Source organism: Neopelma chrysocephalum, unplaced genomic scaffold (genome assembly GCF_003984885.1).
Source record: "Neopelma chrysocephalum unplaced genomic scaffold, ASM398488v2 Primary Assembly neopelma1_23b, whole genome shotgun sequence".
Lineage (NCBI taxonomy): Eukaryota > Metazoa > Chordata > Aves > Passeriformes > Pipridae > Neopelma > Neopelma chrysocephalum.
This window is the reverse complement of record NW_020897692.1, coordinates 16,616,448-16,631,402: the sequence shown is the minus strand read 5'-3', so window position 1 is coordinate 16,631,402 and position 14,955 is coordinate 16,616,448. Positions and strand designations below refer to the sequence as shown.

General features: G+C 37.7%; 1 protein-coding gene across 1 annotated transcript in view; it reads right to left on the bottom strand.

Moving 5' to 3' along the window:
* Positions 1 to 14,955, bottom strand: part of LGSN (lengsin, lens protein with glutamine synthetase domain) — a 60,701-nt gene that overhangs the window by 21,798 nt on the left and 23,948 nt on the right. The window contains exons 3-4 of the mRNA XM_027694468.1: positions 10,802 to 10,900; positions 605 to 673 (exon numbers count right to left, since the gene is read on the bottom strand). Of these exons, the coding sequence (XP_027550269.1) occupies positions 605 to 634 (30 nt within the window). The 5' untranslated portion in view covers positions 635 to 673; positions 10,802 to 10,900. The remainder of the gene's footprint in view (positions 1 to 604; positions 674 to 10,801; positions 10,901 to 14,955) is intronic.

The following is a 14,955-nucleotide window of genomic DNA, read 5'->3' as shown; positions in this document are numbered from 1 at the left end:
TTTTGCGATTACTTTCCCTTGGACTACGCCATCTGCACTGTGTTTAAAAAAAGTCCCTCAAGTAAGGTAGAACCTGAAAATGCATAAGCTGATCCTGCCTTCACAGTGATTTGGGACCACAGAAGTACAAATTCAGGACTAGAATCTGTCTCAAACTCATAGAAACTGAGCATCTCCACTTAAGTAAGTAGTCTAACTCAGGAGTGTCACTTTCTAATCCAAGTCAGATCCTGGTCCACAAACTGTAGTGCTTTCATTTACATTAATGAAGTCAAAGCCAATCTGTTTTCCCAGTAACGTTAATAGAATCAGATTTTGGACATCTATTTCTGTTACTCTTGATAAAGTTAGAAATTAAATCCATAGGAACTAAAAATGTGTTAGAGTTGCTTCCTAAGACAAATGGGATTTTTTTAGCTTAAACAAGAAGCCTTTCTTTGACCTGCATTTCCTTCAGAATTAAACCATGCTCAACATACATGCATGAAGAGCCTCGTGCATAATTCACAATTAAGTATGCACTCACTTGGAATCTTGAGGTGCATGGAAGAAGTATTTTATATCAGTATAACTGCTTGGAAATCATCCATGATCAGTCTCTTACCTGCTGAGTAAGGTCTTCCTTTTTGTTCATGTCCACTTCATTCTAGTTCAGTTCACCATTAGAAATGGCCTAGTAAAAATCTAGTAGAAGGACATCCCATATTTATAGGCACAGATACAATAAAGGTTAGTTCAAACAGAATTGCTGTAAAGTTCTTTTCCCAGAAGGCCATGCCGATAATGAGCTATGAAGAGCAACCCCAACATGTCATGATCAAGAGCACTGCTTTCTGGAACAGAGTTAAAGTAGTACACTGACAAACACACATTATTAGCTGCCTGCCTGCCTGGAAACAAAGACAACTGGGTATAAAACCGTTTTGCTCAACTTTTCTCCTCACAAAAGGCTTTTGTCCTGTAACAAGCCATTTCTGTTCTGGAATAGAAGCTATTGTTAGGCTCCTTAGAGGTAAAACCTATACTGGGCATTATAACAGCAGTATGTTTTTTGAGGCACATGAACAGAGATTTGAAAGCCACAGCACACTGCAAGAACAGCAGGCGGCACCAGCCTGTTATTCTAGATGCTTGCATATTGCTAATTAATATTGGTGCATCTGGTTGTATTATAACTGGAGAGGGGTCTTTTTTGCACTAGATCTCTAAAAATATTTCAAATATTAGATAGTGAAGCTTATCTTTCTTAAGTTTTTTTATTTATCAGGTTTAATATGAATTCAAACGACTGTGTTTAACTATCATTTCATTCATTCAAGTTCCTTTAGCTGACATAACATTACAGGATGGCCATATTGTGTGTCCTTAGCAATCCTTCTTGACAACCCATCACTCAATATATTCAAGTAAACATGAAATTCAGATTGGTTTTTATCTATGTGAAAACTTGGGTTTGGCATTTTTTAATAATTCAAAACAACAAAAATAAAAAATAAAAATAAAAAAAAGTTTGTTAAAATATCAAAATAAAAATAATGACTCTGCATTAGGAGCTATAATTCACAAAAATCTTAGGCATCGACAGTCAAATGCATAAATATAATTGCTCAAGCCCCAAACTGTGATTCTGAAAATCCTTCCTTTTCTTGGAGATACTGAAAGGTCAGAAATCTGACATTTGTGACTCTATCTGTGCAATTTCTGTAACTGCCCCTTTCTGAACTGCTCCACTTGTCACAGAGAAGAGCAGGTAACAACTGAAAGTTTATTCAAGAAACAGGTTTACTCATAAGACTTGACATTTTGTCAACCAGACATTAAAAAAATCAACACCCAACACTCAATAAGACCAGGCTCCTGCAAGATAGATGGGATGCGAGTCAGCATTTTGCTTTCAGAATACTTTTTCCAAAAATCTTGGCCTCAGACTGTCATCATACAAGTTAGCACAACTGCACAGTTCCTTTCAAACTTAACATTACCATAAATGTGCTAAAAAATGGGTTTTTTTCCAGCTTATGCTGGCTAAAAAGCTGTATTTAACATCACTATTAGTAAACACAGTTCCTCAAGCATGTGTCATGTAGACTAGTATTTTCATAGCAATATGTTCTTTGTGGCATCACAGGAAAGGGAGCCTCAGAAGAACAACCCAGAACAGTGTTTTCCAGAGAAGAAACAGAGATTCACATGAAATGATCCCCTTATTTTAGAGTGTAGAACTGATATCATGAGTTTGCATAATTATTTAATTTAAATATCCTGGGCTTCAACCACCATTTATCAAACACTGATCTAAAAATCTAGACACTTCAAAAATATCATACAGAACAAACATCACGAAAGCGATTACTTAACACTTAAACTACAGATACTTTGTATGCACTATGATGCATAAGTGGTAATGAGAAAGTGAAAACTGCTCGTTATCCCATTAGTGGCTCTCTTCATCAGCTACAATAGAGACAGCTTGTCTGAGGACAGCTACTGTGGCAACCAACTTAGGGAAGCACCTGGCTGGTGAGCTGAGGGCAACCTTCAGGCACACAACTTTACCATTATCATGGCTTAGAACTACTTCTGATTCCAGCTACTGGTGTTAGGGTGGGTTTTTTCACTGCTTGTACTCTCCTCCCATTCAGTCTGGTTCTTCCAAGGGGGAAATTTCTATATACTCTGAATTAACATCACTTTAAGCAGGAAAGAATCAGGCTTCAGGGTACCCACTAGGAATTGTTTTTCCGATCTAGTTACCTTTAGCTGTTAAATCAAAAATGTTTCTTCCACGTTCAGAAACCGTCAAAATTAGAGGCCTTTTAAAGTCCTATAGTATTCTCATAACGTGGAGATTTTCAAACGGGTGCCAGCTGGCTGGTGACAACAAACAAGAGGTTTTTTTCTATCTAGTTTTTCTGCCAGTCAGGTTTTGGATTCTACTAGCATAGAATAGATGTGGTGGGGTCCCTTCCCTTTGGATGATATTCTTTCAATCCAGGTGGTTTACATCATGATCTCATTCACACCAAGGGGAACCCAACAACAGTTACAGGATTTCACCAAAATTATTGGGATGACATTAGTAACTATATCCCAAACCCAACATTTCTCTATCTTAAATACTTACATGAAAGAGGTGCATCAAAGGCCTTTCTCTTCTAGTCCCCATAAGCTCTGGCCTGTGAGAAGTAAAGGAAAAGCAAAAAGTCATCCTATGTTTAGTTGTACTTTGACTGAAAGTCTTCAAATACTTTCTTAATTACTAGCAAGAAATGTAAACCAATCATAAGAACACAGGGGCAAACTGATCACAGCTGTAAAAATGTAAGCCTAATTATATGAGTTTAACCAAAATTAACCTCAAAAATCCATTTGTTTTTCCTAGGGATCACTGGAATCAGAATACAGTTCTGATTAAATTATAGAGAATCAATAGTATGAAGAAATTGTCATGTTTTCCTGAATTCCCATAGGGAACAGCATAAAGACATATTATGAACAGCACTCAACAATATTATGACAACTGTCACAAAAGCTTTTGCCTTTTCTTGGAGCCCCAGTATGCCTGGAAAAGACAACTTAAGAATCTCTGCTTTCATTCAAAAATATATATTTCTACCTTATTTTGAAGGAAACCTTGAAAGCTAGCCAGTGCCAGAGGAAACAGAAGGGATAAAAGAGTACTAAATTCCTAACCTTTCAATCCCAGCTGGTAATTTAACAACGTCAAACAGAAAATAGTTGCCATGTTCTCTAGTTACTTTAGGTGGCACCATCCTCACAGATTTATTGTTTATGTAAAAAATCTGCAAAAGATTCACTCCGAGATCAAGTATGAAATACCTTGATAAAAGTAAGTGCTTGATCTGCAACTAACAGAAACATCCTACATTATTTAGACAAGAGAGTGTACTCAGTTTCAATGTAAAAGACATCTCCATTGCTGAAGAAAAGCTGCAGGGAGTAGCTAGCAGGAAGGTAGAAATGCCAAGGGATTTACTAGTAAACCTTGCTCTGTAATAGGCTTATTATGAAACCTGCAATGTACTCTCCATCTCTAAACAAGTTCTGTTCTCAGAAAAATAACAGCTAAAACCCACTTATAATTCAATTTATTTAGCTGAGTTATGATAGTTTGCCATGACCCTTTCATTCTTCTCTTATTAATGGAGGAATTTCTCAAAAAAATGGACTGAGGTTGCCAATTCAGCTTTGCAGTATTTATCACTATTTCACAGTGTAGTTCTTCTTGCGTTAAAATGAAGTTAGAACTTTTTTAACACTTTTAGAAATGGAATGAAGGGGAGTGGGAGGTGAGTGGCGACAGCAACCAACATCAAATTCAATTCAGATCAGCCTCTTCTCAAAGCATCTACATGTCAGGTATGGACTTAGGCATGGATGTTCATTGTCTCTAGGTGGTGCCCAAAACCCAATGGAAATATGTTTTTCCCTGTCTCTGAAGGGAAAAAAAACCCCTTCATATATCTTAAGCACATTTCTGCTAAATGTTTTCACTCTGATGTACTTCAATCCTTTGAAATGGTGTTCCAGCTGGCTATAGTCCTGTTTCCACGTGGTTAATTTGCCATCACTGTTGAAAATCTCATTAGAAAGAAATTCTTACAAGACTCATGACACTAGTACTCCTGGTCTTGATGAGAACTTTTGGAAGAGCTAATCTTGAAAGCTCAGGGTTTAGTTTTACTAGATTTGGAAAATTACATACAGTCAAACAGGACCCCAAAAAAGATGTGTATTCCTTTTTCACTACTCCATCTCCAGTTCAACACACTAGGAGATGTGTATTTCTTTTTCATTGCTCCATCTCTAGTTTAAAACACTAGGAGCTCACTAAATCAGTTTAAGTAACCTCTTTGTCATGGCCTGTGTAGTTAGGTCAAATTTGCAAAGACAAGTAGATGCTATTTGAAATTTTCATCATGATGTCTTACAGCTCTTATTGCTGGTGATCCTCCAATACCAAATTTCACCTCAGTGTGAACTCATACCCTCTGCCAATGCTCACAAAGACATGAGACCCAAACAGCCTGTGACTCAAATGGGAGTTAGATAAAAAAGTTGAGGTTTTTTAAATCTTCTGTGAACCAAACACGCAATTTCAGATATCAGATTAAAAAAGCCTCTGAATCCTATTACAACTGGTGCTGGTTGGTGATAGAGAGCTTTTCATAAACTTAAGATTAGACCCAGTAATGATAAATATCCTTCCACTCTGTTTACATCAATATAAAAAATCTATGACAATTCAAAGCTATGACTCAGGGTAGGTGGTTTAGGTAAAAAGTATGTTAAAGTATGGAAGGCCCTAAATACCTAGCCCTAACTGTGTTTTTGGATGACATTATGTAATAGCCACACATGTAGTATTAAACGCAGCATAGTATTTCTGTACCAAGCAACACTGGACTGATTACAGGACGTGAACACTATTTTCTTGCTCTTATTGCTGCTTCAGAGCTGAATTAAGGATGACTGATCTAGTTATTAGGAAAAAAAAAAACAAAAAACAAACCAAAAACTTGTCTCAAATAACAGCAACAAAAGTTAGAAAACATTTCAAAGGAACTGAATATGCTTTTTCTATTGCTCTCAAGGAAACTATATCGGTTAAAGTGTTTTCAAAGATGCGTAGCAAAATCTTGTTGAAAATACTTTTAGACAGTAAGGGTTATCAGGTCACTCAAAGTGCCTTTCTGAGTTCCTTCCTACTGTCTGTAAGAACCTTTACAGAGCAGATATATTGAGATTTTCAGTCAATTGGAGAATGAAAACACATAGCTGTCTAATGCATGTTATTTATAAAAGTTACAAGTAGTCTGGGTATGTTTTCAATAGAGCAAACCACAGTAGTCTTGGAAAACAGATTTACCCCTACACATTTGTGTATATCTTAAATACTTACTGAGGTAACAGTACTGTCCATACCTAGAAGGCAAAGGAAAGAATCAGAGACTTGTTCTGTAGAGTATGTTACTGGGACTGTATCTGCAACTGTGAAAAAAAGTTAAAAGTAGTTAATATGTACAGCAGCACATACTGCAGTACAGAATATAGTGAATGTTTCTTCTTGCTGCAATTTCCACATTTACTTGAGCCAGGTAATAACAGTGGATTTCACAAATGTCATTTATCATTTGTCACAGTGCTTCCAGCAAACATCCTTGAGGTTGAGCCACTAAATTAAATACTCATTATCTATAGGAGGGAAGGAACTGGACAAACTGAAGCTAAGTGTGCTGCCTCTGATGCCTTCTAATATACATAATTAGTGTTTCTACCCTAACCACTGAAAGACCACTGGGTCAAGGCTATACAGATAGATTTATATATTGTCATTACTATTCCTTTAATCCATGAGGATAATTTAAACCATGACAGATGTCCTGACAACGGTATGGAAACTTCCATGTGCACAACAGATCAGTGGATTGAAGGCATATCACAGAACTGGTCTGGGAGCCTCTCTAATAGTGCACTTGCAGCCCATTTCCCTTCCTTACCCATAGTGGACTGCATTTTGTACATGCTCACGTGCCAGGTGGCATTCCACTGTGCAGTGCCTGGGCACAGGGGTCAGTATCAGCCCTGAATAATTTCTAATAAGTGGTTTATATATACCAGACCCATTTTGGAAGGCACAAACTATTAGACATAAAAGCATGAGTCAAGCAGTTCCAGTCAGCCTCAGAATCCAAGAGCTGTTCTTGACCATATTTATGTACTGATTTACATTTAGTCTGACAGTCTAATGTGGGAAAAAGAGGTAGAGATGGTATAGCACATAGGAGGCTATCAAATGTGTGGCTCCTTTGATCTCTGCCATGACCTTTTGAAAGAATTCAGTTGCCGGATCATTTCCTGCAACTCTGATAAGAGCAGTGAGGGACTCACGGCTCTGTGCCATAGTCCAGAGGTCATCAGTTAGCACACTTTCAATCCCTGTAAGCTTTTTTTTAATAAGCTGAACAACATTGACATAGACTAGTAAATAAAGGCATTGTGGAGATTTAATTCCTGACTGACCTTCCTCACTGCCTTATCAGGCCGGTTCACACCTAACATGCTTCTCTCTTCTCCAAGCTAATTAGTCATAGTGTCATAGGCAAGCTCTTCTTTCCCATATCCAGTCCAGAGGTCCAAACTTCCACTCACAATAGCTACCCTGTAGCTATTTTTAATGATGAATGAATACTTTTTGTAGACATATCTTCAACAAATACCTGACCATCCTTCCAAATATAGTGCAGAAAGGGTATGAGGAAAGACTCCCTATCTGCTTAGATGAAGAGGTACCAAATCCCCACTTCTTTGCTACTGATTCAGTGTAATTCAGAAGAAAAGGGTTTTTTTGCATTGATCTAGTCAAGCATAAGAACTCCAGATGTAGGAGCCCAAGGCAAAAGTCATTACAAAAAGAGCAAAGAGGAACCTGACCCGCATTTCGGCAAAGACTAAGGCAAACGGCATGAACGGAAGTGCTCCGCAATTCTTTCTTTTGTCAGCCAAGCACTATTCTATGTTGCTTCCCCTTCTAGGTAGAGAAAGCCAATATAGGGTTAGAAGTGTTCCAGGACATGGAAAAATTTTCTGTGTTCCCCCAAAGTCAGTGACAGAAGCATATTTACTCTGTGAGAAAAGTACACATAATACACATGGCCAGCTAAGAGTAAAGCAACAACTTAAAGTAATAATGTAGTTTCTGTAGAAGATATCTAAAAAGTCTAAAGCCACAGCTTTCTCACAACTGTCCTGAACCTGTATGAATTGCAGTTGGCATAATTATTAAAATCGGGACGATTTTCACATGCATGAAGGAAGCCTTATTTTTTACATGAGAGCTATACCTCTGACAAACTTAAAACACCTGCAGGGTTGTGCTGGGGAATTTTACAGAATAGACCTCAAAGTATTAATGTGAGCAAAGCAGCACTTTGTTCCTAGGTTCATTTACGGAAGGAGCTGAATTATTTGGTTGAAATATTATGGAATTCAACCAGGGGCACAGGAAAGATATGAAAGAGTTTGGCTTAAACTTGGTGCTTCAAAAATGTATAAACAATTAAAATCAGTATTGTATAATCGGAACAGAGGCTGTTTTCCCTGGTGTCTTCAGTGGTGCATAATAAATGGTGCTGCTTGCACCATATGTAAGACACACAGTTCTTACCCTACAACTTCTCATTCCATTATTGCAGCAGGGAAAATGATCTTTTAATAGAAATACCAAAACAGTTTAAAAGGTCATTAATGACTCATTCTATACAATATTCATTTATTCTCCACCTAGCATTCCATTTTAATTAGGAGCTCAAGAAGCAACCAAGAAATAAACATCATCTGAGGGTATTCCTGTCATTATTCTCTAGACATCTAGAACATCTCCAGAGTAGAACACAGTCCTCCCAACCCCTGAGACACAAGAAAAGATTTGAGGAGTAAGAGATGCATATCAGTCCTTCCTGTATGCCAGCTGAAGCTAACATGTACATGCCAGTATGATTCAGCAACAACAAACCTGTAATTTCCTGCAGGCTTTGGGCATTTGACATTAGAATGACTCATTGTCCATATGGAGAGTCGAGTAGTCATTTGCACAACTGCACCAGAGCATCTTTAAAAGAATTTAGGATAAATAACTGTAGTTTCCAAGGTATCCTTTTTCTTATAACTTTTTTAGTTATTGCAGTAACCTCTTTGTGATTGTTTCAACCATGAGATGCAGCTGCAGTTATGACTCCACAACTCTTACAAAACAGCACTTCATCTCCTCTTAGAAGTTCTTATGGCACCATTTTTCCACTAAATCTTTGATATTTGGCAACACTAAAATAACTAATACACAAATATTGTAATGGAGAGGTCATCACTTAATTGTGGTGAAAGCAAACTGAGCCATATCCTACAGGCCTGGGCATTTTATATGCCTGCAGATCAAGAAGCAAATCACACTTCACCCAGTGAACAGCCTGCCTTCAGCACGTCAGCAACCCCACACTTCCTAGCCCAACCACACAGCAGGTTGAAGGACCTCCTTGCTCTGATTGAGGAGTTGAAATTAAAAACGCATGCTAAAATGTACAAGATCTCTTCACCCCTGCTTTGAAAGGAGGCCACAGCTACCCATCCTCAGCCAAGAAGTCCCATACAGAGCACAAATTCATTCCATAGAGGAATCACTGTTATTCTTTCTCCTTCATAAGGAGAAAGCACATGGACTAATATTGCCACAAAAAATAACAGACCCTTACTGTCCAAAGGTCACCTACATGAAGCTTTGACATCAGTGATGTGAAAAACAAATGCAGGTTCAAATCTGAGGTTCCTAAGCTCTTACATAACAAAAGCTTTCAGTCACCTTTTCAAACCAACAGATAAGGAACTAACTTCAAAACTAATGTTTGAAAATAATATTACTTAAGTTGCAAGTTCTTTTGCTGTCATTTACTATTTCAGCCATACAACTATGGGACTGCAGCTGGTATGTGACCATCCATTGGGAAATGCAGGCTGAAGAACTGAGGTCTGACACTGGAAGTTAGGAAATATCAGATAAATTATTTCCTGGTGACCTTTACTCTGTTCCTTGCACAACTGCATTTCAGTACAGTCTTTAATCATGTAATCATATCCTATTCTTCCTTTTTTTTTTGCCTGTAACATTTATGTAGAAAATTAATTCCCATGGTAGTTAAAATAAAGTCTGAGGCAACTATTGTTTGTGGTGATCCCCAACTTCTGTGCAGCCTAATCTTTCATTGTAAACTATATTTTTGCATAGATTTGGTTTAATATGTGATTTTATATAAGGAGATAACATCAAAGTTATCTGGTTTTGAGTGTCTTTTTTAAGTTCGTATTTTGAGTGTCTTTTACCACAGCTTTGCAGGTGGCTGGCAGAGGCACTCTGCTTTTTGTGCATCACAGGCTTGAACAACAATATGCAATGCCATGTGAAAAGTTTTAGTGCTTGATTGATTTGTTTCCAGAAGAAATTTTTTTCTACTAAACACTAACATGTGATAATCTTTTATGTAGGATGTTGCATTTTTACTGAAAATCATGAAAAAAAATCATGAGATATGAGCAGCTGAGCTGCAGTTCCCACAAGGCATGAAAGTAGCATTCCACATAAAACCCCCAGAGTTTTAAACATAAAAGTTTGAGGCTGAAAATTGATGAGGTCAAGGTCACACCTGCAGCATTCAGTTTTTCACTGAAAAGCCAATACTTTCTTCAAGGGAAGAAAATCAATCCTCCTACTAATTCTGCTTCCAAGTGGTAGCCTGCTTTATTTGAAAATGGTACTAGGCAATGACAGAACAACAGAGAACAATTGAAACAAAAATCTCTTTTCAGTGTACTTTAACTTGCATATGAATTCTAGGAGAAGAAACTGTTTCTAGTTTTGCTTACTTAGCCTGTATCACCTCCTTTCTTTATAGTTATAATGAACTTTTAGAGGTGGGATGACCTCCCTGAAGAACACTGTGTTTCTGTCCCTACCAGTCAATGGCTCCAACTACTGTAAATACATCTTTCTTTTTTCTCTTGGCAATCCAAGAAACCTTGATATTTGCTGTTCATGTTTAATGCCTATTCAAAAGCATCTTTTCCGACATGTCACTGATCATACCTGAAAGTTTTTTTGCATTGTCCTGAGGAAGTTCATTCATTCTGGTTTAATCTACAGATAACTAATACAATCCAGATCTCAGGTTTGCACCTTACTGAACTGTGTGGCTCAGCTGTCATGGCTACTTCTGTTCTGGTCTGTCCATACCTTCAGCCTGTGTTTCTAGGTTTGTCTATAGTGTGTGGTTGGCTGCATTCAGGAGGATGTTCTTCATTTTGGCTTCTCTTTTCAGTCTCATAACTAAGTCTAAAGCAAGAACACAAAAGAAACAAAATACTTGAGGACTGTGATGAAAAACAAAGCTTTCTTAGAGGTCATTAACCTGTGAACCTCTTTAATCAGTCAAGAAGAGTCGATGCTACCATGGAACATGGGAAATATTTTAGACTTATAAAGTTTTATTATGATATAAACTTTTGGCTGATGGCCTTTTTCATGAAATTCTTTTATGAATATTTAGGAGAACAGATTTTTCACTGTACAGCTCTGAGACCTTGTTATGGCTTGCACCAGACATCCTGTGCCTGGAGCTAATAAATAGCTGCAACAGCAAAATTTAAAAAGCAATACTGTAGATTCCTATGGGAGTCTTCCTTTCCAAAACCCCTTCATGATACTGAAATGCCTTTTGCTCCACTAAAATCAGAAGTTTTACCAGAAGTGGCTTGTTATCTATACTATCTCAGTGCTGTATTAGTTTATGGGATAGGGAACCCACAGCACACAAGAGGCACCTCTAACTAAGCTGTTCAAGAACTGGCAATTAATAGTTGTTTTGCTCATCTGAATCAAATCCACTACTGTACATTGAAATGACTCTTTCAGAAAATCTATGTTGCTTTGTGGAAAAATTTATTGAGAAAAACATTCTTTTTTTTACGGTTTTTATTATGGCTCTCATTTTTATGAAAATAAACATATGCACTAAAACAGGATTTTTATTCTTTGAGAATTATTCATAATGTCACCAGGTTTTTGCATTTAATGATTTTTATATTTGAAGGACAATCTGTTATTTACTACTAACTAGTTACTATCTACCATAATACTACAGAACAAATGACTTGTTTCTCCATGAACATCATAGAGATATATGTGATGCTGCAGTAGACTGTCATGAAAAATACTATTGTCACACACAGGTTTATGATAATTTTATATGGGAGATAAATGAGTGTTAGCAGTTGAACTTCACACAGCTGTTTCTAATAAAACTGAGGAAAAACCAGCACATCACAAAAACTTACTGACCTTTGCTGCTTTTGGACTATTGTTGTTTCCTACAGTCCCACTTTGGAGTTTTAATGTCCTGTGTAAGTGAATCTAGGGTGTAGAAATATGGATACTGCTCATAGAAGAAACCAAAGGAAAAAAATATTTTACTAACTTGTTTTCATTTTGTTGCACAAGTCGGGGCAGCCATTGCAAAACTGCCATAAAGAAAGAAGCATTTTTAGAAATTAATTTTCTATGAGAATAAATCATATTGTTAGTTTTTAGTGACCAAAATAACATAATGAAAATGCCTCTATCTTTGACATTTTTGTGCCTAATGAAGCTTCAGACACTTATTATTAATTTACAGAGGCATAATATTGTAATCAAAGCTACCACCCCTTTAATCTTCATTTTCTCATAATCAAGGTCTTGAACCCAGTATTTAATTTTCAAATACAGTCTTTTCTTCTTGTTAATACAGACTAATTGCTACTAAGGATATAAGAGGAAGTAGGGCCATATCATATGTCCTCAGTATGATGTTTACTATCTCTCAGCAGAGGCATAACTTAATCACCTTAAAAAAACCCCAATTATAGATGCTTGAAATCCACAGGAAAAATAGATCATATGTTACAAAATAGTATTTTCTTTACATTTATCAGTACATCCCCTTATATATAAAGCAAATTTTTCTTCATTCATGGTCTTTCCTTTTTCTTTACTAAGGCAGGATTTCCATTTGAAGAATTTCCATGTGATTTAAAATATTTTTCAGAGTTTTCAAACAATTCCTCAAAAGCTTACCAAACTCCACATCCACAAGTCTAGTTTCAGAGATATCAAAAGGATCTTCCAGTTAGTTCTTCCTTCCCCAAAATGCTTCTATGGGCCTGAAAAACTAAAATCCTTTTTCTAAAAAGCTACAACTTCTTTTTGTACTGGCCCTCTGAAATTCACCTGCCTAACAATTCTGCCTGTCAGTTTTGAAGATAGAGGATAAAATTACTGCAGAAAAACAGTTCTTTTTCAAGGAAAAAAACAAAACAAACAAACAAACAAAAACCCCCAAACCAAACCAAACAAAAACCAAACAAACAAACAAAAAAAACCCCAAACCCAAACTTATATTTGGTCCTATGGGAATGTAAAAATTTTGAAGCACTGTACTGTCTGCTTCTGAATGTTTTTATTGTCATGTAAATTAAATCTTCTTGGCCTGTCTCTGATCAATGTACCTTCTCTAGAAAGTCCTCTGCTGCTGGTGTTTTGTAAAGGTAACTTGCCTACCAAGTTTGAAGGTCATAGGCAAATCACCAAATTGTGTTTTCTGGCTGTTTAAGCTGTGGGATAGTTTCCAGTGAGCAGGTCTGAAAGCACCTTATCTAAATCTTTATCCAGTTGAAACCTGGGAATACCTCAGCTCCCACCAGCCTCCACCTGAAGGTAACCTGGGCACCTGATCCAGAACATGGTCCCTCTGGACACCTGCAGCACCCCAGCTTGTGCTGTGGGTCCTCCCAGGGAGTGCTTCTACCCACTTTATCAGACATAGCTGAAGCCTATGCATACATATGAAGAAGGAATTTTGTTAAAACAGCTTTTCATGGCAAACACAATTTTTGCAAAATCTGCATGTTCCATAAAAAAAATTATCTTTTAATGAAAGACACTGAAACATGATATTTCTTTTATAGTGAACATAAAGTTGTTCTTTGCTACATAATGAACCCTAACGATGTCTTCAGGAGCCTTGTGATCTAGAAGCTGTTATTCCCCCTTGTCTCCTATGAAGCTTCCTGGATAGACTCCATTTCCCGTGATTACTGGAGACATCCTTTACTAGAATGAAGAATGGCAGTTCTTTATCAGAACATAGATTTTATCTGATGAGTTTTTAATTCTATTCCTCTTTTCTCTCCTTAATAGACCATATTTCTGATGTGGAGGACTGAGACATCCAGGGCTGAAATTCATGCAGACTTTGTGAAGTCTTCAGGCATTGTTGGGACTCGAGAGCTATGAGTTGCAGATCTATGTACCTTTCCTACATCAAATTCACAGCATCAATTGAGCACCCTGTCAGCTTTAAAGACCGAAGTGCTGCCTTAACCCTAAAGCCCGGACATAAATTAGAAAGCATACAACACATTTTCTGTGCCTTCAGGTTTCAGCACACCATCCATTGGAAAGTCCTGGATCTGCTTACAGATGTGGTGATCGGAGGCCATCTGGGGCACAGTGACCATGAAATAATACAGTTTTCAATACTCAAGGATGCAAAGAGGGCCATCAATAAAACTTCTACCCTGGACTTCCGCAGGGCAGATTTCAGCTTACTCAGAAGACTGGTTCAGAGGGTACCTTGGGAAACAGCCCTTGAAAACAAAGGGGTCCAGGAGGGATGGACATGTTTCAAGAAGCAAGTCTTGAACGCACAGCAGCAGGCTGTCCCAATGTGTTGAAAGGTGAGCCGGCGGGGAAGACAGACAGCCTGGCTGAACAAGGAGATTTTAAAGGAAATTAGGGGGGAAAAAGAGAGCTTCCTGACTATGGAAAAAAGGGCTGGCTACTCATGAAGAGTTTAGGAATATAGTTATGTCATGTAGAAAGAAAATTAGAGAGACAAAGGTACAATTTGAACTCAATCTAGCCACTTCTGTTAGGGATAACAAGAAGTGCTTCTACAAATACATCAATAGCAAAAGGAAGGGCAAGGAAAACCTCCATTCTTTGTTGGACATGGGAGGGAACATAGTCACCAAAGATGAGGAAAAGGCTGAGGTACTTAACACCTTCTTTGCCTCAGTTTTCAACAGTAAGACAGGTTGTCCTCAGAACAACTGGCCTCCAGAGCTGGTAGACAGAGACGGGAAGCTGAATAGCCCCCCTGTAATCCAGGAGGAAACAGTTAATGACCTGCTGAGCCACCTGGATCCTCACAAGTCTATGGGACCAGATGGTATCCATCCTAGGGGGATGAGGGAGCTGGCAGAAGAGCTTGCCAAGCCACTCTCCATCATCTACCAACAGTCCTGGCTCACTGGGGAGGTCCCAGATGATTGGAAATTGGTGAATGTCAC